Source organism: Pleurodeles waltl, chromosome 6 (assembly GCF_031143425.1).
Source record: "Pleurodeles waltl isolate 20211129_DDA chromosome 6, aPleWal1.hap1.20221129, whole genome shotgun sequence".
Classification (NCBI taxonomy): domain Eukaryota; kingdom Metazoa; phylum Chordata; class Amphibia; order Caudata; family Salamandridae; genus Pleurodeles; species Pleurodeles waltl.
The window spans coordinates 123,780,157-123,806,353 of NC_090445.1; the positions used below are offsets into that span (position 1 = coordinate 123,780,157).

The following is a 26,197-nucleotide window of genomic DNA, read 5'->3' on the forward strand; positions in this document are numbered from 1 at the left end:
AGTGAGATATATTATGATCAGCAAATAGATGTTGCCAATGTGAAGGCAGGGTGAGAAATCCCCTACTTACAGCAAAGGAACTGCTTGTGTACATGGAACCTAAGGGAGTGTTGAAAGCAGAAATATAAGCAACACTGGATGATTGGTTTGGATTAAATGAGAGCTATATTAGGTATTTCAATGATGTACAGGAATTATTGGGGGCATCAGAGATGTGTATACGTTGAGAAAGATGTGTTCTAAGGGTAGTTATCTCTGATCTGCCCAAGAAAGGCTTGGTTTTTTTTTAGGGAAAGGAAGTACATGATACAAAGATTAATCTGTAGAATGTTGTTCAGACCAGACAATGGCATCCATTTTTTCTTGTGGATGTATTATTATAATATCAAGAATAATATATGGATCAGTGGGTTATCAGAAGTGGACCTGTCCCTGTCCTAAAGTAAAGGTTGATTGATGACTGTATATCCCCATTACAAGACCTGCTTCATTTTGACTGAAATACCACTAGTGAGACGTTTTATTTTTGTGCGTTTTATTTAGAGACCTGTTGTAAAGATTCACACTTTTGATACTCATTGCTCTGCACCAAAGGAGATGTCTCCTCTGGTTGAGAAGAAGTTTTTGGAATTAAAAACAGAAGATCACATTGATTACCTTCAGTGGTCCTCAGAAATATAGATTCCATCTCTTCTTTACACCAAACATATCCTGCCAGCAAGACTTTAGGTCACCACAAGGCAAGAGTCATTTTCTGAAATCCGTTGATGATGTCATTGGTCTATAGCTTGCCATTCTGCAATGCTTCATAGCCTATCACCAATGTCTGCAGAAAACAGTCGTTGCTTTAAGCCTGGAGGCAGATAAAAATGCCTACAATTCTTGTATCCAAGAGGCCAACTGCTGGATGTGGAGCTTGCCCACACTCAAGAGAAAGACCTAAGTTCATAGAAACTGGGCCCTATGACGATGGGAAAAACAATCATCAGTCATCAACTATATGGTGGGTTGTCCATTGACATGACAGAATCCTGGTAAGGTTCAGAGTTCTGGAGCATTGCTGCCCCTTTCCTGCAAGGAGACAGTGATCCCTCAGCAATTACCTCTGTTCTGGGACAAGGCTGACCTCCTCCTTCCATCCAATCGATGCGGATGGACATCTTCTTGACTGCTCGGCGAGATGTTCCACACTTGCTATTGATCACAGCATTGAAGTTGCAACCTCTGCCACACACATTGGTAACATACTCTGTATGGGGGATGAAGAAACATATGAGGTTTGTGGGAATAAGCAGATGCTTAGAATCATTAATAATATTCAGCCCATTGCAACAGAAGGTCTAACTACATAATTCTGGATCCAGCTATTAGAAGGAAAGAATTCATACTTCATTTGGAGTTATTTATTTCAGTAAATAAAATATGCGTTCATACATGGCCAACTTAATCTAGGCAGCAACAATACCAGGACTCCTATTTGTTGTTGGGCAAATCTCAGCCCTTGGGATTCACCATGTAGGGTACCCAATGAATCTCTGGTGGGACACTGGTTTTCCACCCTCACTATCTGACCCACTGGTGATGAATGTGGACCAGTGGGAGTTGACCCTCTTTCGGACACTTTGGTATTGGCTTATCATTATATAAGGGGGTTTGGTACGAGTAGCTTATTTCCTCCTTCATTCTCTGATGTTTAGTTTTGTACACCATACATACAGGGCTGGTTTAGCTTTTGATGGAGATGATACTCCATTGCAACACTGAGATTTAAACTCATGTGTAAATGGTCTGCCCGGTTGCTGATATACTCCTCCGACAGCCTAATGGAGTATAGCCGTAAGAGGTTCACACATATAACACCGCCTGTCCAATTTAGAGTGGACGGTATTATGTTTTTTTTGATTTGTCACTTCCAGGTAAAACCTCGAGGCGTGGGACCCCTCACCATGGAAGACCACTCCCCTGGTGTGGGGGGTATTAGTTACACTTTTCCCCAAAACAAACTCCAGCTTTGGGAATTTGTTTTTCGAAAAGTTAAAATTTGTACAAGTTTGATGTGTGGCAGTCATGTGACTGCGGCTCATTACAATGTTTAGAATTGTCTGCAGAGCTGGCAGACAACTCTAAATTTGGAGGGCGGAGGACCTTGGTGTGGCAGAAATAAAGTACTGCCCCATAACGACGGATAAACCTTCGCTCGGCAAACTCTATATCAGCTCCTATATTCCTAAACGTTTTTGTACCTGATAGACCTTTCAGGGAATTTAGTGACACTTCCTGGGAATTAAGCAATTTCCTTTTGACATGTGATACAAATTCTTAAGCATGCTATTAGGATTACAAAAAGTTTTGAGAAATAACACTTTTTGTGTTTGTGACAGCACTTCTTTGGCCTATGATGGTCAAGTGCATTTACGTAATCTTAATAAGGATCTTTCTTGGCTGTTACTGGAAATGCAGCCTTTAATCCCATGCAATCACTTTAGGGCACATTTTGACTGCCAGTGTCTCAGCAGTTATTGTTAACCCAGTATTCCCTTTGAGGGCCTCTGTTGGTTATCACAGAACTGCAACACCTCATCTCCATGGAATCTCTGAAAAGAGAATAAGTTACTTACCTGTAACTGTGGTTCTCCAGTGTTGGCATCTTTCGTAGATTCACATGCTTGAATCTTTTTCTGTCGTCGAAGTGGGAGCTCTACGGTACCATAATAAAGAAATACATGACATTACTATAGGATACAATGGCAATGAAACATTCACTTTCGTAACTTATCCATGTAATATAAAAAGAACTGAGCTCCACCCGATCATGTGATGGCATCCTCTAGAATACTCCCACATAGACTGGATCCCTCAGATTTTCAAGCATTAGTTGGAAGTATACTCCCGTAACAATAAAGGGAGCCTCTATGTCTACGGGGAGGAGGGTGCGTTGCATATGAATCTATGAAAGATGCAAAACTGGAGAACTACAGTTACAGGTAAGTAACAGATTTTTTCTCCAGAATTCGATCTTTCATAAATTCACATGCTTGAATCAGAATAGCAACCAGCTACAGCAATATATATATCTCTGTATATATATATATATATATATCTATATTTAGATATTGATGCAAAACACAAGCGAGAACTCTGGGTACTTCCCAAATTTAGGTGGAGAGCAGCTCCAGTAAGAAGCACTGTACAACACCCGCGACACTCTAGATTTGCTCACCGCAAATGTCTGTTTATCTAGCAAAGTTTTTAAGCATAGGATTGACACAGTGTCATTCTCGCCGAGCTGTAAAATGACAAAAGCCATTTACCACTCTAGGCACAGTATTACAGCTTTGGACTGGTCAAATACCATCCAAGGCAACCTGGAATGAGTAATGCAACCCCTGACATATGCTTCGCTCTCATTAGAGCTCTTCAGAGAAGTTTAGCTTTGTCCAGACACAAGAGAGCACCCAGTATAAGTCAAAACAAGACCCTTTCAAGGTTAGAGTGACCCATAAATTATGCAAAACACAAGCAAGAATTCTGGGTAGTTCCCAAATTTAGGTGTAGAGCAGCTCCAGTAAGGAGCACACTACAACACCAGCCACACTCTAGATTTGCTCACCTCAAATGTCTGTTTATCTAGCAAAGTCTTTAAGCATAGGATCAGCACAGTGCTATCCACGCTGAGCTAGATAGGGACAAAGGCCCTCATTCTGACTTTGGCGGGCGGCGGAGGCCGCCCGCCAAAATCCCGCCATCAGAATACCGCTGCGCGGTCAAAAGACCGCCGCGGTTATTCTGAGTTTCCCGCTGGGCTGGCGGGCGACCGCCAGAAGGCCGCCCGCCAGCCCAGCGGGAAACCCCCTTCCATGAGGATGCCGGCTCCGAATGGTGCTGGCGGAGTGGAAGGGGTGCGACGGGTGCAGTTGCACCCGTCGCGATTTTCAGTGTCTGCTTGGCAGACACTGAAAATCTTGGTGGGGCCCTGTTACGGGGGCCCCTGCAGTGCCCATGCCATTGGCATGGGCACTGCAGGGGCCCCCAGAGGCCCCACGACACCCGTTACCGCCATCCGGTTCCTGGCGGCGAACACCGCCAGGAACAGGATGGCGGTAAGGGGGTCGGAATCCCCATGGCGGCGCTGCTAGCAGCACCGCCGTGGAGGATTCCCCAGGGCAGCGGGAAACCGGCGGGACACCGCCGGTTTCCCGTTTCTGACCGCGGCTGTACCGCCGCGGTCAGAATGCCACGGAAGCACTGCCAGCCTGTTGGCGGTGCTTCCTCTGCCCTCTGCCCTGGCGGTGAGACACCGCCAGGGTCAGAATGAGGGCCAAAGTCTTTTGCCATTTGTACAGAAAAATCTTTAAGCATAGGATTGACACAGTGTCATCCTCGCCAAGCTGTAAAATGGCAAAAGCCATTTACCACTCCAGGCACAGTAGTACAGCTTTGGACTGGTAAAAATACCATCCAAGCCAACCTGGAATGAGTAAAGCAACACCTGACACATGTTTCGCTCTCATTAGAGCTCTTCATAGGGGTTTAGCTATGTCCAGAGACAAGGTAAAAGGCTTTTGTCATTTGAGGTACAAATGGCAAAAGACTTTGGGGGTCATTCTGACCCTGGCGGTCACCGACCGCCAGGGCCAACGACCGCGGAAGCACCGCCAACAGGCTGGCGGTGCTTCCATGGGCATTCTGACCGCGGCGGTACAGCCGCGGTCAGAAACGGGAAACCGGCGGTGTCCCGCCGGTTTCCCGCTGCCCCAGGGAATCCTCCACGGCGGCGCTGCTTGCAGCGCCGCCATGGGGATTCCGACCCCCTTACCGCCATCCTGTTCCTGGCGGTGACAGGATGGCGGTAACGGGTGTCATGGGGGCCCCTGTAGTGCCCATGCCAATGGCATGGGCACTGCAGGGGCCCCCTAACAGGGCCCCACATTGATTTTCAGTGCCTGCCAAGCAGACACTGAAAATCGCGACGGGTGCCACTGCACCCGTCGCACGCCTTCAACTCCGCCGGCTCCATTCGGAGCCGGCATCCTCGTTGAAGGCGCTTTCCCGCTGGGCAGGCGGGCGGCCTTCTGGCGGTCGCCCGCCAGCCCAGCGGGAAAGCCAGAATGGCCGCCGCGGTCATTCGGCGGCTCCCGCCAGGCGTGCGGTTACCGCCGCCGGCGGGAGTCGGAATGACCCCCTTTGTCCCTATCTAGCTCGGCATAGATAGCACTGTGCTGATCCTATGCTTTAAAACTTTGCTAGATAAACAGACATTTGAGGTGAGCAAATCTAAAGTGTCGCTAGTGTTGTAGAGTGCTCCTTACCTAAATTTGGGAACTACCCAGAGTCCTCACTTGTGTTTTGCATAATTTATGCGTCACTCTAACCCTTAAAGGTTCTTGTTTTGATAAATAAATAAAATATATATATAGAGATGGTGGGTATAAACATATAAATCTGTAAATATTAAGGAGACATATGTGACCAAAATGGGGCTCACCTTATTAAAATAAATGCTGTAACACTGACTGTCGAACAGCTGCGTCACTGCGCAGTGCTGATTCCAGACAATAATGCTGTGTGAATCAACGTTCATTCTTGCATGTCGAAGCTCTACATATCTACTCTAGAGGAACCCCAGCAAACAAGGCTACTGAGATAAAGACAGCTTTAGTGGAATGCATCTTGACTTTTGTATTCAAAGGTCTGCCAGCCTTGGACTGGCAGAACTGGATAGCTGCTGACAGCCATTGAGCAATGCTTACCTTTGTGACTAGGGCACCTTTACAATTAATTACTCCCAATATGTTTCCAGCAGTTGATCTGTATTCCTGAAGTGTTTGGTGCACGGCAAATAAGATTTCAGACATCTTTTACCGTCAACATATTCAGAGATCTTTCCACTGCTGAGGGTTTGGAAAGAAAGTCCTTAGTATCACAGCCTCATTCAGATACAAAACCCCAAGGACTTTGGGGATACATGTCAGGTAAGTTCTGAGCATCACAGAGTCACCTATAAAAAGTAAGACAGCTCTTGAATAATAAAAGCTTGCATCTCACTAACCCGTCTAGTTGATTTCAAGGCTAGCAATAATGCTACTTTCCATGACAGAAATTTGAGTTCTGCTTAGTGTATTGGCTCAAACATACTTTTCATTTATTGTGCCAGCACTACCTTAATTTGCCATGTCAGTGGAGGAGACTATATTGAGGAAAAAAACACCCTTAATAGTCCTCTAAGGAATTGATTTATGAGCCTGTTAGACCAGAGAAATAGAAAAAAAGTTCAAAGAGTGTCTATATCTTGCTTTTGCAGCCAGGTGTACTTTAATTGACACTTTAATTAGTCCTGATGTTTCCAGAGACAAGAGATATGGCAGCATTTGTTCTGGAGAAGCCTGAATAGGGTGTATGTTTGACTTCCTGCACCATAGACAGAAATGTTCAGACTTTAACCTATAGGTTTTTGTAGTTGTGTCCGCTCTAGCTTTGGCTGGAGTATCCCTATTGTGTTGAGATATATTTAGGTCTGCAAACTCATACTAGTCAGAAACCGTGTGGATAAGTGTAGAGAAGTCAGATCTGGATTAAGGACCTGGCCTTTGTTCATCCTCAACAGCGTCCTGAAAAGTTTCAGCTGAATGTGGTTGGATTTCGACAGCAGGAACATCTCTGTGAACCAATGCTGTCTAGGCTATTTTGGGGCTATCACGATTATACAACACTGCTCTGCCTTCATCTTGTTGAGAAGTCTTGATTTGGGAGGTATGGGGGAAAGTGTATGCAAAGGTCCCTGACCATCTGATTTAAAAGGCATTCCCCCATGATCCCGGACAGAGATGTTAACTTGCATAAAACTGGCATTTCCGGTTCTCTTTGGTGGCAAAGAGATAGAGAAATGGCATGCCCCACAGGGAGAAGATTTTGTTCAGGGTCGGCTGATGAAGCTCTCATTAGTGGGAGCGGTTCCTTGTTCTGCTTAGCATGTCCGCCATGAGGTTGCTTGTTCAAGGAACATGCGCCAGCCAAAGCGTTATTCTGTGTTGTATAGTTCAGTGCCAGATCTGTTAAGCTTCCTTGCAAAGGGCTAGCCATCTTGTGTCCTCTTGCTTCTTGAGATAGTGAATGCTGGTGGTACTGTCCAAACCAACGAACACTGAAGTGCCTGCTGTCCCTGGCAGGAAAGCTTGAAGACTTAAGAAAATTGCTTTGAGCTCTAGCCCAGTGCTTAATTTGTGCTTGCTGTTTCTGGTGTGGACCACCAACACTTATTTTTGAGGGCTGGCACTTATTTTTCTGCCTCAAGTGTTTACTGCGAGCAAAAGACACATATGGAAAAAACGGGGGAAGAGAAAAGCAAAAAAGTGTCACAAAGGGAGAAAGCAGAAAGCTGCAAGAGTGAGCAGGAGGGGGCGGTACTGGCTTTAAATGGATTGGAGAGGTCGAGTTGGCCTCAGGATTACGCTGCCTCAGTATTCCATGTGTGCATATTTAATTGCAGCAGCCATGTGTTTCAGAGGAGAGCTCTGGGCACCAGCACGTTTTTATTTACAACTTATGCACTGATGTAGCCTATTGATGTGCATTCTCTTTTAGTTCGGAGTCCACACTTTCCCCTTATTTGAAGGTCTTGAAGATGGCCGCCCCAGCCCTCCAAGGAGTAATCCATAGTTATCTCGCAATCAGGTAACTGAGGCAAGAATGTTAAGCCTTGGAGAGATTGTTGGCTGTTGTCCACCAGGTCAGAGCTTCTTTCATGGTTGGCAAGATCTTTAGCAAATCATCAAAGGATCCTTCTGTCTGTGTCAACTGTGTGTCTAGTTCTTCCTGTGAAGGTTTTGTTTTCAGATGGGAGAATGGACCTAGAGGTATGGCAGATAACTTCATGCCTAGGAGCAATTTGACCAGATATACTGAAATGGACTTTCTTCTCAAAAGTCTGAGAGCTAGTTGTTGGAGCTGCTGTTGTCTGTCCTGAGATAAGAATGTTTTGCCTTGCGTGGTATCCAAAGCCTCTCCCAGGAATATTATTTTTGGCAATGGAAGAATTGACAATTCCTGGTGCTTGACAATTAGACCTACAATGTTAGGCGGGCTTCCGTGGCTTTTGATGCTTGATGGGCTGTTGGTGCTTTTATCAGCCAGTCGTCGAAGTATGGGAATATCTGATAACCTTTCTTTTGTTGGAAAGCTGCAATAGGAGCAAGACATTTTGTAAAGCTGCAGAGAGCTGTTCTGAGGCTGAATGGAAGGACTTTTAATTAATAGTGTGTACCAGCTACCACGAATCTTAAACATTTCCGATGTTTGGGATGTATGGACATATGAAAATATGCATCCTGTAAATTCAGGTTTGTCATGTAGTATCCATGGTTGAGGAGATGGAGGATGTTTGTGAGGGTTGCCATTTGAAAGGATTGCTTCCATTGATATTTGTTAAACTTTTGAAGATTTAAAATGTGTCACCATTCCCCTGGTTTCTTTTTTATGAGGAAAAACACAGGAGTAGAAACTCATTCTTTTTTTAGAGCGTGGAAAATGTACTATTGCTCCTTTGCTTAACATGGTGAGGGCTTTTTTTTTTTTGTAAATGAAGGCGAGGTCTTTGAAGTAGCCAGTGGTCTTTTGATGAATTCTATAGTATATATGTAAGTGATAAGGTCTAAAACCCATCTGTTGGATGTTATATAATGCCCCTAAAAGGAAGAAGGTGGAGATTTTGGCCCCCGCTTCGGTCGGAAGAGGCATAACTGGCACTTGCGGATGGTCACTGTTTTCTGCTATTGTTTCTTCCTGGTGGATTAGTTTCTGTCTCAAGATTTGCTAGGTATAAGCTACCGCAGGTGGTGGTCAACGGGATTGCTGCTGGTAGGCTGGCCTATATTGCTGCTGGAAGGGTTGATAGTGGTGAAACCAATGGTAACCTTCTCTGTAGGATGTAAAACCCTTTCCTCTTGCTCTTCAAAAGGGGACCTTGCAAAATTGTAGGATGCCCAGCGATCTTGCAGTGTTGGTATCTGCCTTGATGGTCTGTAAGGTGTTATCCACGTGTTTCCCAAATCGGCCATCATAGGCCATGTCCAGAATCTTACTCTGTACCTCAGGTTGAGAAGACATTGCTTTCAACCATCCCTGCCACCATAAGACTGCAGTTCCTGTTAGCTGCCAAAAGTCAGTTGATGCTATATCCATAGTGCAGTCAATCATTTTGGATGCTGCTCCTTCTCCCTCTTGTAGGATTCTCTTTGCTTCCGCTCTTTTGTCTTCAGGCATGAGGTCTATGAGAGCACTTATGTCATACCACATTTCCCAGTCGTACCTGCCCACTATGGCAAAGGAGTTGGCAGCAATCACTGTGATAGCTGACATTGCGGAAAACCTTTTACTTTTACTCATTGTCAGATGAGGAGCGGTCATCCCTAGGAGCTGCAATGTTGGAAGCCAGGGCCATCTCTTATGTAAAAGGAGGCAGGATAGGACTAGGTGTTCCAGGAGATGGAATCGGAATTGGAGAATTGCTTAGTGGGCTCCCTAAATCTCTGATAATAATCTTGCAGCATCCCTTGCAAGTCTTGAAACAGGGTCAAAGAAATTTGCCCCATACTTTTTTGGGAGGTAGAATGGCCAAACTGCTGGGTGTTTCCCCTGTTGCTTAGGCCTTTAAGCGCCACTTTTCTGCTAAGGTTCATATTATTCCTCATAATACTGTTCCCCATCCTCATCCTGATATGTTATATGGAGCTCAGAAGGGCTGTGGGCTGTGCTGAATGGGCTGTCATCGTCTGATTCTTCTACATCAAGAACGTGAGGGTAGGGAGAAACCTTACTCGGCGAAGTGTGCTCAGGAAGCAGTAAAGTTTTTGTGCTTTTTACTCTTGCCGATGGTGTCATTGTTGAGGAGGTCATAATCAAGTCTGTGGTTTCAGTTTCAAGGTGCATGGGCTTTTTTTAGATCTTCAGCACTGACAAAGTTATCCTCGTCGGCGAACCCCCTCTGTCAGTGGTATCCTTGTCAACTGCTTTCTCTTGAGTCTCAACAATACCTTCGCCAATGGAATCAACGCTGATGATGTAAAGGATGGCATCGGTGATGATGGTATTTTCGGTGCTGAGGTTGTCAACATCGTTGAGATCTTGAAAGCAATCTTTGCTTTTGTCGTTGGCCATTCTGAGGAGGACTTCTTTGGACACACTCTGGACTTAGAAGGAGAGGTGAATGGAGAGCTTGCAGTTTCTGAAAAGGCTTGTTCTCCTTTCTTCTTATTTGAACTGTTTCTGACGTACGCATGGTGAGTCTTTTTAAGCCCTTTCTGGACTCCTCTGATGCTCCTTGGTCATGCAACCTTTCCGTTTTGCATGACCTTTACTAAGAGGTTGAAGAAGCCTCCCCTTTTAATCATTCAGGGTGTTTGTTGAAAAGGTGCAACAAATTTTGCAGTCCTTTACCTTATGTTGAGGAAAGAGGCAATAGAGACGGACCTTGTGGGGGTCTTCAAAGTGAAGTTTTGCCTTCCCACAGGTACCAAAGGCCTGAAGAGCCCTTTTATTGATTAATCTGACATAGAAGTAGGTATTAGAAAAGTTCTTTCTCAACTGGTTTAAGAAAACTGAGCAGAGCTCAGGGAGAATTGCTTCACACAACATGCGGTAGAAAATCTGATGGATTCAGCCTCTGTGGGGAGTATTTGGGTTGGAGTTTGGTTCTTTTAAATGACATGGATGAGTTATGAAAGTGAATGTTTTATTGCCTTTGTATCCTATAGTAATGTCATACACTGCTTAATTATGGTATCGTGGAACTCCCACTTCAACGGCGATGAAAGATTCAAGCAGGTGAATCTATGAACAATCTAATCTTGGAAAAGGTATCCACTAACTGTAATTGTAAACCTTGCTGCTCCTCTCAATGTTATCTTTGCGCAGACATCCCACCTGTCAGTGAACCTACAACCCTTCGTCTCTGTTTAATTATATCTGTGTAATCTCCAAGAGCACATCAGTTAACTGTGACTGGAACAGCAGCCTGTCTTATCTGTGTAATGTGCTCCACGATGCCACACAAACAATATTTTCAATAATGCCATCTGTTATGTCTCAGATGTAATTTGTGAGTGGAGTGCGAGGTGTTACAATGACATAGCTAATCGTGACAGGCAGACTAAAAATGTCTCACTTTTTTATCTCTCTATGCCATTTGTTAAAACCAGGGGATAAATCTTTCAGCATGTTTCAGGTCGTTTGTATGCTATTAAAGCACATGTATATGTTGTGCTTTTACTGGTATGTAAAGTGTGCAAATTATGTAAATGCTGCCTTCCAGTACACAACACTCCATGAAACCTTGCATACCTTTAATGGCACCCACCACAGCGACAGGAAGGCGAATGGGCTTCTCCATAGTGGTGTTGTTGTGTGCAATGCGTTGCCCAGTGGCGGAGGACCTGGCTAGCGTCTCCCGCGAAAAAAAGTAGTCCAGCAAGCGCCGTGTCATCAACTTGGGCTTTTCATTTGAGATCTGCGACAGGTCATCCAGCTGATGATGAGTGATGTACACCCCAGAGTTGGGGATAAGCTCTAATTTGGGACGTCCATTTTCCTGAGAGGAGGCAAGGAAGTTAACTGTTAGGCTGCTGTCTTTTGTAGATGGCTGGTATTTCAAAAGATAAGCCCAAAGATACTAATTGAGTGGTTAATATTTTGTAAAACCACATAATTCAGATAACTTCTGTACATGATGCACATAGTAGGCAAAGCATACATTTTAAGAAACAACACTTACCAACAGTCCCACACAATACCATAGAAAGCTTCTGCTGCTAAATATATATCATTCAAAATGTTCCTTCTGAACACTAGTAAGAACCTCAGAAAACACGAGCTAAGTTTAAAATCCCCATTTTTACAATCATGCCACCAAATGACACGAGATAATGTGTTGTGTCCTGTGTTTGGGCCTCCTTCCTGTTTGCTCAATGTCCTTCCTGTATGCCAGTTTATTCCTGGTTTTGTTCTTTGAGAAAGGCTTTTGCTAGTGTTCTATAACGAAGTATTTTGTTAGTTTCAGTTGGTGGGGTTGAGACCAGAGGACTGAGTACAAATCTGATTAAACCTGATTAAACTGCACTGTACAAGTTACTGCCTAGCTACAGTTATTATTTCAAAAAGGGCAGGAAGAGAAAGAGATTGTTGCAGAGAGAGTGGGTGCTCAGTTGACTGGCAAATTGCTATTTAGTAAGCATGTATGACCAGGGAAGGCAATGACAGAAAGTGTCTGTGACCACAAGGGGAGATAACAGAAAGGAATGTCAAAGTAATAGGTCAAACCTTTAAAAAGATTGACAGGAACTGATGACTTAGTATTAAGAAGACTGCAGCAGATATATTTAACTCCCATACGGTCCACCTAAATTGATCACATGAAAAACATCTGATCCCTTCAACTCTCTGAATTCACACCAAATCTTTTATCCCTCCCTGTCACCCAAATGTTCCTAAGCTGCACCAAATCTTTCTAGCATCTGAACCCCTCTAGCCAAACTCATGTGCTCCGCACCTCAACCGGCGAGGCCCAGGCAGGTGTGCCATCAGGTAGAGTTTCTTGGATGGTGTCCTCCCACAAGCCGCAGGATTCGTTGAGGCCAGCTGGGCTGCCAGAGCTCTCCTCTGTATTCATCCAGTACTGGAAGCCCCCTGTCACGGCGCTCACCCTCAGCGTGCCCACCGGTGAGGACTCCTGCACCTCTGCATGGTCCGGTTTCTGCTCTGCCCTGGAGACCTGCTGATGGAAAGGGGGTACTCGCACTTCTGTTGGAGGCATCTTTGGCTCTGGTGCAGGTACCAATGGTGGTAATGGGACTCGCCCATTCACCTAAAGAGATGATAAGAAATTAATCAGAGCCTTGACTGGGTATATTCTTATGCATGTTATCCCGTGGGACTGTAATACAAAAGCACAATCCTTTACAATCTTACATGGAAGCACGTATCGCTTTCTGTACATATTTATACACATACCTCTTCCTGTATTTGTTTCTTACACATGCCTCCCCAGTTGTGCTGTATACACTTCTTGAGGACCACTCTTTCCTCTGCGCAGTCTGACACAGTGACAAGCTTCCTGTACATATTTCTTCAGAAGCTCTGCTGCCTGTTCACATCAAGAAAGAGCACTGCTTCCTCTATACATTTGCATGAGGCCCTGCTTTCTTACACACCCACAACACTACAAGGCTCAGGCAAAGTCACTCCCCTTGCTTGTAATCGTGTACTGCCATCTCAGCCGTTCAGACTGGGGCTTCTCTATTCTAAACTTGTTCCTCTCTCCCACCAATCAAAAGCACTGGTCAGTTGAACATTTTTTGAGAGAGGGTTTTAAAACAATTGATGGTGAAATCAGAACAGACATAATGGAGGGTCGTACCAGGCAATTGTGATCCGAAGGTTTACATCCACATTAAGACCCAGGCCTGCTACTGTGGTAGAGTCGGGCAGTCAGCTGCTCTGTGCATAGATTGAGTGGCAGACAGAGCAGGTGTTCATGCAGAACCAGCGAAGACAACAAAATGGGAGCCAGTAACTGTGTTCGTATGTGGGAGTGTCAAATAACAGAGCAGGAGTTTCTTATTGATCTCTCTCGGAGCAGCTAGATGACATGTCTGGGCTAAACAGCTCTCAGCCTAGTCTTTCAGCTACAGTAAGGTGGGCATTTCACATTTTAGAAAATAAAGCTTTCTTTAAGAGAGAGAGTCTACATATTCAATATTCAGTAATTACAAAGCTAGTATTCCCTCAATGAAGGGACATAATACAAATTAGATATGAGTTGCACTCCATATATAGGCAAAATATATCACTTGACTTATGCCTTGTGAGGCTATTTGTCTGCCATCATAGAACCACAGATTGCATGATAATTACCCCGTCAGTCATATGTGATAAGTTTACCTCTAGAAGCAGCAACAAATGCAAGCATACATTCCAGAAAAATTATGGCCCTCATTCTGACCCTGGCGGTCCTAAACCGCCAGGGCAACGGAAGCACCGCCAACAGGCTGGCGGTGCTTCAGTGCCCATTCTGACCGCGGCGGTAAAGCCGCGGTCAGAAAAGGGGATCCGGCGGGATTTCCCCTGGGCCAGAGAATGGGGATTCCGACCCCCTTCCCGCCATCCTGTTTCTGGCGGTAAAACCCGCCAGGAACAGGATGGCGGGAACGGGTGTCGTGGGGCCCCCTGCACTGGCATGGGCAGTGCAGGGGCCCCCTAACAGGGCCCCACAAAGATTTTCACTGTCTGCTATGCAGACAGTGAAAATCGAGACGGGTGCTACTGCACCCGTCGCACCCCTGCAACTCCGCCGGCTCAATTCGGAGCCGGCTTCCTCGTTGCAGGGGCTTTCCCGCTGGGCCGGCGTCGATCTTCTGGCGATCGCCCGCCGGCCCAGCGGGAAAGTCAAAATGACCCCCGCGGTCTATTGACCGCGGTGCGGTCTTTCGGCGGTTTCCGCTCGCCCGCCGCCGCCGGACTCAGAATTAGCCCCTATGTGTTTTAGGAATTAAATGGGAATTCACCACTGTATTTTGTTTCAAAATGTCTACAGAGAGTGACACTTTCATAATCTTTCGGGCCATTTTTTTCCAGTCTGCCTCCTTAAATGTATCAGCGACCCTTCCTAAAAAAGCTAATTTGCCACCACAAGCCTCTTACAATAGAAAACAGAATGACCCAAGTGAAGTTTCCATACATGCTGAAATATTAAGTGTTACTTCTCAGGACGCTGAAAGGCTGAAACATTCTCCCATAGGTTCAAACTCATTACCTGCAGGTTTGTGGCTGGATAATGAGCTAGTTGAACTATCCTACCATGATATAGGCACAATTCTATGTAATCTCTCCACGTGTGCACTGCTGTTTGTAAACAGCACCATGTGGGTGCAGGAACATATTCCTCACAATACCTGGTGTGCACTAGATGGTCAGATCTCTTGAATGCACTGCTACAGGAGTGTGGAGTTTCAGCAATGCATCTAGGTGGGTTGCTATAGTGTCAGATGGAGGAAGGGTCTTACATGAGTGCCAGGAGTGTCTACTGACTGCATGGACTGAGTCTAGTTAATGACAGTGCTTGCAAGTGACCTACTAGTTGTAAATATTCAGAGGCATTGCCAGGGACGGTAGATGTGAGTATATTCCCAAAGGATGCAGATGGTTGGAGTCACCAAATAGGGTAGTCTTACAGCACTGAATCTTGGCCCTGTACCTCATATAGGGTAAAAAGATGTGATTCTTTCTGGAAGGCCCTGGCTTGAAAGAGACTTCTCTGGAAGATGTAAAAGGAGCCTTATGACACAATGGCTGGATGTCACAGCTATAGCCGGGCTCGAGCCTCCAGCGGTCAGGACCTCAAGAATTCCTAAGTGTCTTTTCAGCTAAATACAGGACATAAAATGGAAAGGATTAATTTGCTAAGTACAGCCCTCTATCTTCAGCAAGGAAGTATGTGGGTGATGCATGACCAGTCACCAATACAGGGCTACGTATGTGGTTTCACTTTGTGCGGTGTGGGTCTGTCTCATACAGTACCATACCTCATACACAACCTAGTACTGAGTCACAAAGGGCGACTGGCACACCGTTTTGTTCAAGATGGAACTGGTGCATAGTCCCTTGCATAGGTTCATATGACTTTAGCTTGCCACACTAGGGAAAGTTTAACTCAGAGTTGCTGGGAGAGCCTCCCAAGATGCACAAGGATGGTAGAAGTACCCTAGTACTGAAGCAAAAACGTAATCTTAGAGAACTAAAACAGCCACTGGAGTCACTACTGGCCCGTGCTGAATGATGTACGATTATCTCTGTGAGTGTTGTATTTTTTTGCAAGTCTAGAATAGCCATATGATCCTGGTCACTACTGCTGCAGATATCTTTAATTGGTCTATCACACTATAGCTAGTTCCCCATTCTATGCCAGACGTCCACTATATCTTCGTTGTTCTTTAATGAGATGATAAAGCTGTATCGCTGTTGTGTCAGGAGATTTAATTTTTGGCCCCTGGTCCTGAATAGCTTGTACATGCTATCATGTTGGTAGTGGTTGTTGGTGCCACTATATGGAGAAAGGCACTACATATAAACTTCCTTTTATGGTGTTGCTTTTACTTAATCTTTGACAACATTTTTGTTTGTTTTCTATTCAGGATTACTTATACAATACTTCATTACACATTATGATATACACTATGGATACAACGAGGTTAGTTTGAGAATTTAATATAATTGGACCACTTAATTGGGTTAGGTTTATTTGATTATATGTAAAGGTAGCTGATACTTTATTAGTATCTCTCATTATTTATAGATATTCACTATAATATAAGGATTGGACTTTCCGGCTATATAGATATTTTGAATAAGGTAGGCGTGTTGATTTGTTGAACTTTATATAAGCTTAGGGTTATAAACTCTTGGTTTTTCTCACCTCACTAGTGGGTTTTGGAGTGACACTACTTGGTGTTTTGCACTTCCTTTTCTAATTTACAGTGGTGTTCTCACGTGATAGGTTATTTGGGCCAAATGGCTTTTTTTGGACTTGCGCACTTGTGTCTTCACAACACTCTGATTAGGAGACTAACTAATGTCGAATTTTTCATGTGGATGTTTTTGGAAACCTCCTATTTTGTTTTAGTTGTAATCATTTATTTTTCCTACTTTCAAGTAATCAACCTTGTATTAGTTTGTTTACACAATTGTCACGGGCTGAAGGGCTTAGATCGTCTTTGTTAATTAATATTCTTTTATCTGTCAATCAAACGTAAATTGGATTGCGTATACTATAGCTATAGTTACTGTTTTATTTATTTCAGCCCTGATGAAGTCTTTAAGATTATTATCTTATTGGACGAAACACGTGTTGGCGTTTGGCTGTTGTTGATTCATGAATATTGAATCGATGAACGTTTTCGTTTTCCGAAATGATCTGCTCTTCTGAAAGAATAAATTGAGTTATACTCACTCATGAGTTCCTGTGCGTCAGCAAAATTTATCAGAACATTTTGGCACCAGATATGTAATATGGACCAGGAAACATTTACCTAAATACTGAGTACTGATACACGATTGCCGTGACAATTTGTTCTTATTCCTTTTATAATTTGTCCAGTTCAAACTGTGGAATAATTAACAGAGGGTTCCTGAGGAAAAACACGTCTCCCCTTTTGGGCTCATGTGACACAGCAATGACATATGAGAATATATGATTCACACTCCTAACACAATATAAGACTAGTGGTTTCTGACCTCCGACCTTACAAATTATATGAGAGAAATCATAAGCTTGCAGGGTCAGAAGGCACATTCCAGCAATGTGCAACAAGCACTATATTAACTAGTGAACATATGAAAAGGTTTACCTGCGACCTCACGTTCGTCTCCAGGAATCCAATGAGGCCTTTCAGAAACTGGATGTTGCTGTCAGTCACATCTGGATAGAGAAAAAGGAGTGAGCTACATAAGGTTGGTGTTTTACACTGCCAATAAACTCAGAACCCCCATAAAAATACCTATGGATTGCATCCCAGTTGATGGGAGGGGCCATGCATTCCATAATGGAGCAGGTGGCACAAAAGGGATATATTATAGGGATGCCACTTAGCCAGTATTCACCAAATTGAGAAAGTGCCAAAAATGGCAAAACTTCTAATTTTCAAATACTCATATATTGTGCGTCACACACTGAGAAGACAAGCTGAAGCTGAAGGCCAACGCTTTTGGAAACAATTTTAGTCTGCCATCAGAAGGCAAGAAGGATGCCAGACTAGATTAGGTGGTATACTTTATCTGGTACACGGCATTGCTTATTGCAGAGTGCAACAAACATTCTTTTTGGAGAGGTGCTAAGCATCGCTTGCAAGCGTTACATGTGAAACCAAGTATTGAGGGATGGGGGACAGAGAGAGAGAGAAGGAAAAAAGACAGCGTCAAATAACTGGACTTGGATAGGCAGACATAATAAGACAACATGAGATATCCTGGAACATGGTGGAGGGACACAGAACAAACGAGAAAAAACATAGGTCTTAAGTACTAAGACCCAGTCACAACCAAGATGTATATTTTGCACACCAACTGGTTTGAAAATGTAAAGGCAAAGTGCATTGCAACCTATGCCCCAGCAGAACACATTGCAAATTACACATCTGCTGGGAATGCGAAAACAACCTGTGTAATGAAAATTAATTAATTAAGCTGGTTGTTAGCGACTCCCTGTGATTGGCTGCCTACACAGGAACTGTGACCTGCAAGAACGGCAGGTCACCATCCTTACAACTACTTTCCAAATTGGGAATCATTGTTTTTCAAAAAAGGCCATTGTCTATTCAAGGGACAGCTGCTGAGGGGGATGAAGTAGTAAGCAGTGGTCCCTGTGGAAGCTGTTCTATAGTGAAAGTTGCTTTTGCAAATAAGGTACTACCCCGTTAAGGTGTTGGTTACTCTTCAATGGTTTGTAACTGCAGCTGCTGTCGCAAACAGTTTCTCCCCCTTTGACGTCTCTTCCTATGTGGGATTCTAATGATTTGGAAAACTGCTTTCTAATTGTGATTCGAATTCAAATGGGATGGGTCAGATGGGGCAGGACAAAAAAGGACCAATCCTTGGCCGGTGCCCAAGCTAGCGGCAAAGAGCTTAGGCAGAGTAGTTGATCAACAGCTTTCTCTAAGACCACAGATTAAAGCTGTGGACTAAAAATGTGTTTCTATTTTTTAAGCACCATCAAGAAACTACAACAGTTTTTTATTGTTGATGCGATGAGGACCATTATGGCAGCCTTCATTGGCAGGAGACTGGATTACGCAAATAGCATGTATCCTGGCTTCCTAAATTGGGATATTGTAAGACCACAACTGCTTCAGAATGCAGCAGCCAGGCAGGTATTCGAGGCCCCTCGCAGATCACACACCTTCCCTCTTCTGAAACGGCTCCACTGGTTGCCAGTGAAGCAGCAGAAATTTGCTGCTTAGTTTTTTAAGCTTTTGCATGGGTTGGCCCTGGATTTCTTGACCTGTCGTGTGGTGAAATATTCTCTGAAGAGGGAATTCCACTCTTCTACATGTAGGGCCAGATGTATCAAAAAAAGAAATCGCTATTTTTGAATTGCAAAATGCTATGTATCATATTTGCTATTCGGTAATAGCGATTTCTTAAAAATCGCAAATGCTATTACCGAATCGCAAATTGCGATACTGGCCCCATTCGCACCTATGGGCCTGTAGGCCCATATTGGTGAATTTGTTGCATTTCCCAAATTGCGAATTCCTAAGTGGAATTTGCAAATTTGGGAAATGCAAAACCCAGGGTGCTGGGGGCCTAAGGCCCCCTCTGCTGCACCCCATGATTTCTTTTCAGGACATGTAAGGCGCACACATCACACTTTGGCATGTGTGCGTTACATGTCAATTTAAAAAATGCATTTTTAAAATTTGCACATGGTTACCACCAAGTTCAACTTGGTGGTAATAGCGATTCCTTAAAGCCCAATTCGCATTAAGGAATTGCTTGTTACATGTGGTTTAGAAATCGCAAATGAGGATTCCTTATTTGCGATTTCTTATTTAAAGAATCGCAATTTGCGATTCTCTAAATGGGCTCGCAATTTTAAGGAATCGCTATTCTAGTGATTCCTTAAATTTGCGTTGCGAATGCCTTTCATAAATACTGAAAGGCATTTTTGCATTAGGAAACGGCCATTCGCACCGTTTGTGAATGCAAAAATGGATGATACATCTGGCCCTTTATCTCCTGGTGGACCAAGATTCTGCAAATCAAGAGTTGGCGGTTGAAGGTTCTCGGAGTTAGCCCCAATCGCTTGGAACTTGCCCCCACTGCACATATGATATCTTACTGAAATAAAAACTTTCAGGAGCACTTTTAAAACCTGGCTCTTTATGAAAACATTTGAGCTGCACCCCAAAGGTTAGCCTCACGCTCTAGTATATCTAGCTCTCTATCAAGCTTAGCCCCATGATACCAGCTGGTGAATAAGCACTTTATAAATATCGGATAACTTAACCCTACTTTAGGTGCTGAATTTGCACAGAGTGTAGAGGAGAAAAGAGGTACAACTGTGAACAGGGACTGCATGAGGGCAAAGAAGGACGAAGAAAACAGGAGCAGCCCATGTATGGTGTGTGCACTCAAACAGAGGGCAGGGGAAGAGACAGTCAAGTGAAGGACTGGTGGAAGTCAGGAAACAGGAGAAGAGAAAAAGGACATGAAAACAGACACAGTTACACATGCTCAGAGGGAACAAATAAGGCAGGGGCAAGGGTCTGTCCAGATATACAAACAATAGAAAAAGACACCAGCATCTGTGCCCTCGTCTCTGCCATTTTTGCCATCCTTCTCTCTGGTCACAAATCTAACTAATGTATCTGGAGGTGCTGCCAACGTCTTTAATATAGCACTCACAAAAAACAGTTAATAAGCCTAAAAGTGTTCATACATAATAAAAGCACTCATAATTTGCTCCAGATACAATTAGATCACTTGTCACGTACTGATATCCCGCTGGCTTAGCAAGCCAAGGTTTTCCAGCTGTACCACCTTCATGACATCGACCTCCATTCATCATGGCTTAGATGTTGTGTAAATAGATACCCTTGTTAGACTTTTCATCCTTGGCGTGGTCTCCCTTAACTTTTTGCCTCTGCTCCCAAGGTTGTTGATGTGTGCTGGACTCTGATTTTGCTGTTCTTGTTACTCTGGGCACTTTACCACTGCTAACCAGTGCTAAAGTGCAAGTGCTCCTTTACAAAATGTGTATATGATTGGTTTATCCATGATTGGTATATTTGATTTACTAGTACGTCCCTAGTAAAGTGCACTAGAGGTGCCAGGGCCTGTAAATCAAATGCTACTAGTGGGCCTGCAGCACTGGTTGTGCCACCCACATAAGTAGCTCTGTAATCATGACTCAGACCTGCCATTGCAGTGTCTGTGTTTGCAGTTTTTACCTGTAAATTCGACTTGGCAAGTGTACCTACTTGCCAGGCCTAAACCTTCCCTTTTCTTACATGTCAGACACACCTAAGGTAGGCCCTAGGTAGCCCCATGGGCAGGGTGCAGTGTATGGTTAAGGTAGGACATATAGTAATGTGTTTTATATGTCCTGACAGTGAAATATTGCTAGATTCGTTTTCACTGTTGCAAGGCCTGGCTCTCTCATAGGTTAACATGGGGGCTACCTTTAAATCTGATTAAAGTGTAGATTCCCTTTGGGAGCGGATGGACATGTGGAGTTTGGGGTCTCTGAGCTCACAATTTAAAAATACATCTTTTAGTAAAGTTGATTTTAAGATTGTGCGTTTGAAAATACCACTTTTAGAAAGTGAGCATTTACTTGCTTATACCATTTCTGTGACTCTGCCTGTTTGTGGATTCCCTGTCTGGGTCAGTTTGACAGTTGGGCAGGTTGCACCTCACACTAGACATTGACACAAAAGGAGCAGGGGTGTAGTCTGCATTTCCTGTTGAGCCATCTGTGCTGGGAGGGAGGGGAGGAGTGGTCACTTACACCTGAAAGGGCTGTGCCTGCCCTCACACAATGCAGTCTCCAACCCCCTGGTGAGTGTCTGGGGCCTGGCCTGGGCAAGGCAGGATTTCACATTCCAAAAAGACTTTACTTTGAAGTAGGCCTACTTCAAAGGAGAAATTGGGTATAAGAAGGGCACCCAAAACCACAGACTTTAGAACACTTCTGGAAACAAGAGGGACCTCTGCCTGGAGAAGAGCTGAGAAGTGCTGCCCTGCTTGTGACTTTGCTTTGTGGAGCTATCCTGCAGTTGCTGCTTCTGCCAGAGTAAGAGGGCAAAGACTGGACTTTGTGTGCCTTCCATCTTGTGAAGAAATCTCCAAGGGCTTGATTTAGAACTTGCCTCCTGTTGTTTGAAGTCTCAGGGACAGCAAAGACTTCTCTCTGCCAGCACCTGGAGTCTCTGGAGAGACTCCTGCTCTGACAAGTGGTGCCCTATCCAGTCCCTGGGCCCTTGGAAGGAAAGCTGGTGGAAATCCAAGGAAATCGACTTAGGACAACTTCGGACCGATGCCGCTGCTGAATTCGGTGCCGTCGCCTGCAACCGACTCCGTGATCTTTAATGGAACGTGACGACCTTCGCAGGCTCGACGCCGCTGCAGCCCCGCTGAAGTCCGCGACTCTGTGGAAGTCGCTGCACCACGTTGAGACCGACACCGGTCGAAGTGTGCGGATTCAACGTTTCGCACCGACGCCGCGATCCCCGACTTTGCGCATCGACTCGTTTTCACTCTTCACCAAAGGTACTGTACTTGGGGGTCTACGCGACTCCGTGTCCGACGCCACGATCCCTGACTTCGCGCATCGACTCGTTTTCACTCTTCACCAAAGGTACTGTACTTGGGGGTCTACGCGACTCCGTGTCCGGCGCCGCTGGTGTCGGCTTGTTGGGAACGACTCCGTCAGGATGCCGTGTTAACACCTCATCGAAGCATTTTGTGTTTCTAAGCGCTATTTTTGAGTTTTATCTTTAAAAATTCATAACTTGACTTGTGCATGTCGGATTTTTGTCGTTTTGGTCTTGTTTTGTTTAGATAAATATTTCCTATTTCTCTAAACTAGTGTTGTGTCATTTTGTAGTGTTTTCATTAAGTTACTGTGAGTGTTGGTACAAATACTTTACACCTAGCACTCTGAAGTTAAGCCTACTGCTCAGCCAAGCTACCAAGGGGGTAAGCAGGGGTTAGCTGAGAGTGATTCTCTTTTACCCTGACTAGAGTGAGGGTCCTTGCTTGAACAGGGGGTAACCTGACTGTCAACCAAAGACCCCATTTCTAACACCCCCAATCATGGGTGTCTATGGCAGAGGTCTTCAATCAGTGGGTCGCGACCCCCAGGGGGCCATGGAGTCTTGGAAAGGGGGTCGCGCATTCCCCCAACTGATCGTTAAAATGCTTCAGCTGAACTTATGTTGATAGTCTCCTGTGCTGTGAAATGAAGCTGCACAGACAGCTAAAGAATGCTTTGTGCCAAGGGGCCTGCTTCCTAAATGAAATGCAAAAGCGAGGTACAAGTTGATCGGCAAATGGTAAAATATACAAATGTTAAGGATGCTTTGGAGCCGGTTCTGGCTTTAATTGATCGAATCACTCAAAGCTTTGTGATGACAAAGATTTGTTCTTTTTGAGTGGTAGTGCAAAGAGTTAACAACTGGGCTGGGAAGTGTGTGCTTTTAATTGTATATACATAGTGCTTACTACCCCTGAGGAGGTGTTGAAGGGACAGATGTTAAAATTTTTTATTACATATGGTCTGGTATTACTTAAATCTACATTTTGGAAATACCATTTTATCTTAAACCTTATACAGTGTGTAATGCAAATATAAAATAATGACTTACATATTCACAGGGCTTCCTGTCACAGGCTGTGACCTCGTGGCACTAAAAATACACAAGTCGCTATTCTCACTGCACCAACCAAGATTTAATTCTGTGGCTGTCTGGTTACACACCTGCCTGTTATTTTATATGTAGCTACCTGATGGTGAAAGACCTACAAAAAACTTACAGAATATTTTGGGGCTTATTTATGAGAGGCTTGTTCCACCACATTAACCCTTTTATTAACACTCTGGCGGCACAAGCCTCTCAGGCATACCTATGATGCAACGCACAGCAACCCTAAGCAGCTCTGCATGGCCTCATAGATATAGAGTAAGCCAAAGCAGCGCAAGCTGTGCGTTGCCTTACTCTGAGTCAAAAAGGCGTTCCATGGGCGTTGCTGTGGGTGTTCCCATGCAACACCCATGGATTTTGACTCTCCCCCAGATTTACAAAATCACGTAAACTGGAGCAGTGCCAAAACCTTACACAGGTATAATGAGGAGAAATGTTTTGACTTCTCCTAATTTTTTCCTCTTGCCATGTGTGTTGCATTCTGCTGCACACATGGAAAGAGAAAAAATACGTCTTGGGAGGTTTTTGTTCAGGAAGGTGCCCCTTCCTGCACAAAAACAATCCTGCCTACATTCAGGCTAAGTATCAATTTGTGCACTAGCACAGGGGGAAGGACATGAATGCACTGTATTTCATAAATATGGTGCATTCCTGCCCTCTTATACTGGGGTAGGGCAGTGTAGCAAGAAGACTTGTGGTGCTGCCCCATGCCAATTCCTCATAAATGATGACCTTTGATTTTAGCCACACCCTTGACCACGCCCAAAAAACTCACCGACCTTTGGTTTGCTAAACACTGTTTCATATTATTTTCTCACCATCAACATTATTTGTAGTGGGAATTGAGGATGTTTATGATTGTCGATCATCAGGAGTACCAGCTTCTAGAATTTTTTGTCAGGAGGGGGTCCTTATGCCTAAGAGCTTTTGAGAGAGGGTCCTGGCATCAAAAAGTTTGAAGACCTCTGGTCTATGGGGAGGGGGCTTGACCACCCTGCATTTAGGTACCACAGCCTGGTGTGCAGGTTCACAGTGCAGCGTGACACTACAGCTGCCATAGTGTTACACTGCCAGCCTGCCAGCACTAGTATGGCCACGGCCCTCGTTAAAATTATGCCAATGAGGGTCTATATACGTGGATGAAGACAGATGCCTGACCATTCCTTTTCTAGCATGTGTCCTAATTGGTGTTAACAAATGCTACATTCAAGAGGTGTATCAGTCTTCTACAACATCTTGAAAAAACACCGCAGTCATTGGTGAAAAGTCGGCAAAAAGGCTAACTAAGCATTACGCCTCTCAAGTGTCAGTGTGAATGTAAAATATTTCATTAGAAAATAGTGCTTGATATAGGTTTGGTTTAGTTAGTATAACTAAACCTGTGTTATGAATGTGCAGAAGCAGTTCTTTGTCTTCAAGTTTTTTGCATTAATAATATATACATTTTCTTTCTGTATTTAGACCTATTCACCATTTTTTATTTGATTGATTTTCAGATGTGCTTACTCGATTACGTTCTTAAAGACACACTGCATTATTGACTTTACTGTTAACTTGATTAACTTCTCCTTTCTTTAACCCCTACAGTGCGGGCGTCGGCCACTGCTCGACGCCCACATTACCTCCCTGGTACGGGTCACAACCAGTGGCCGACACTAGGGAGGGGTTAAAAAATAGCCCGGGAGACGCAAAAGATCTTCAGTGTCTAACCCCAGCCCTCCCCAGGTGATGTCACCACACCGTGAGGCGCGCTGACGTCACTATATGGTGGTGGGGAAAACAGCCTCAAACGGCCTTCCTGACGTTCGGGAAGGCCTCCTTTGAAAGCACAGCACAGACCCTGGGAGTGATTTTTTAGTCAGAGGAGTCCCATTCGATAACTCCTCTTATATTGATTATGAGGGAGGTGATGAGGATAGTCCTGCTGTCCCTTCGCAAGCACAGTCTGCGCAGCGGGACAATAGCAGGTTAGCTCAACCCAGAGAGCGGGTGCATGCACCAGCAAGCACAGAGAGAGTGCTCTCTTGGGAGCTCCCCAATTTAGTTCAGCCCCAAATTCCACCGCCCAAATCGTATTGTGGAGACATCAAAATTGTCTATCACAAAACAACCTGGTTTTGTAAGGCAGGCACCTGCGTTTTTGGTCCTGGGCTCGGTGCCCTTATAGGGAAACATACCAAAACCAGACTTTTATGGAAAATAGACACCCGGGGGAGTCCACAGAGGTGTGACTTGTGTGGATTTCCCAAAGTTTTCTTACCCAAAATACCCTGCAAAGATGAAATGTTGAATAAAAACTAACTTTTTTCTTGTATTTCTGTCACACAATCTACAGGAGTATCCTGGATCCACAAAATTCCTACCACCCAGTGTTTCCCCATCTGTCCCCACTTGAGTGCCTGTACCTAGTGCCTGTGTCAGGAATGGATCACCCCAGGGTCAACGGTTGCCCTCATGTAAGGACAAACATTGACTGTTGTCTGATCTATTCCTGTCGCGGGCACTAGGCCTACCCACACAAGTGAGGTACCATTTTTAATGGGAGACTTGGGGGAATGCTGGGTGGAAGAAGATGTGTGGCTCCTCTCAGATTGCAGAACTTTCTATCGCCGAAATGTGAGGAAAAAGTGTTTTTTTGCCAAATGTTGAGGTTTGCAAAGGATTCTGGGTAACAGAACCTGGTGAGAGCCCCACAAGTCACCCCATTCTGAATTTCCCTAGATGTCTAGTTT

General features: G+C 44.5%; 1 protein-coding gene across 3 annotated transcripts in view; it reads right to left on the reverse strand.

Annotated features, from left to right (window-relative positions):
• Window positions 1-528: 528 nt before the first annotated feature.
• Window positions 529-26,197, reverse strand: part of LOC138299332 (uncharacterized) — a 106,960-nt gene continuing 81,291 nt past the window's right edge. For all 3 annotated transcript variants that reach the window (XM_069237519.1, XM_069237518.1, XM_069237520.1), the window contains 4 exons: window positions 17,391-17,461; window positions 12,539-12,853; window positions 11,335-11,581; window positions 529-1,249 (listed from right to left, as the gene is read on the reverse strand). In XM_069237519.1, coding sequence (XP_069093620.1) covers window positions 993-1,249; window positions 11,335-11,581; window positions 12,539-12,853; window positions 17,391-17,461 — 890 coding nt within the window. In that variant the 3' untranslated portion in view covers window positions 529-992. The remainder of the gene's footprint in view (window positions 1,250-11,334; window positions 11,582-12,538; window positions 12,854-17,390; window positions 17,462-26,197) is intronic.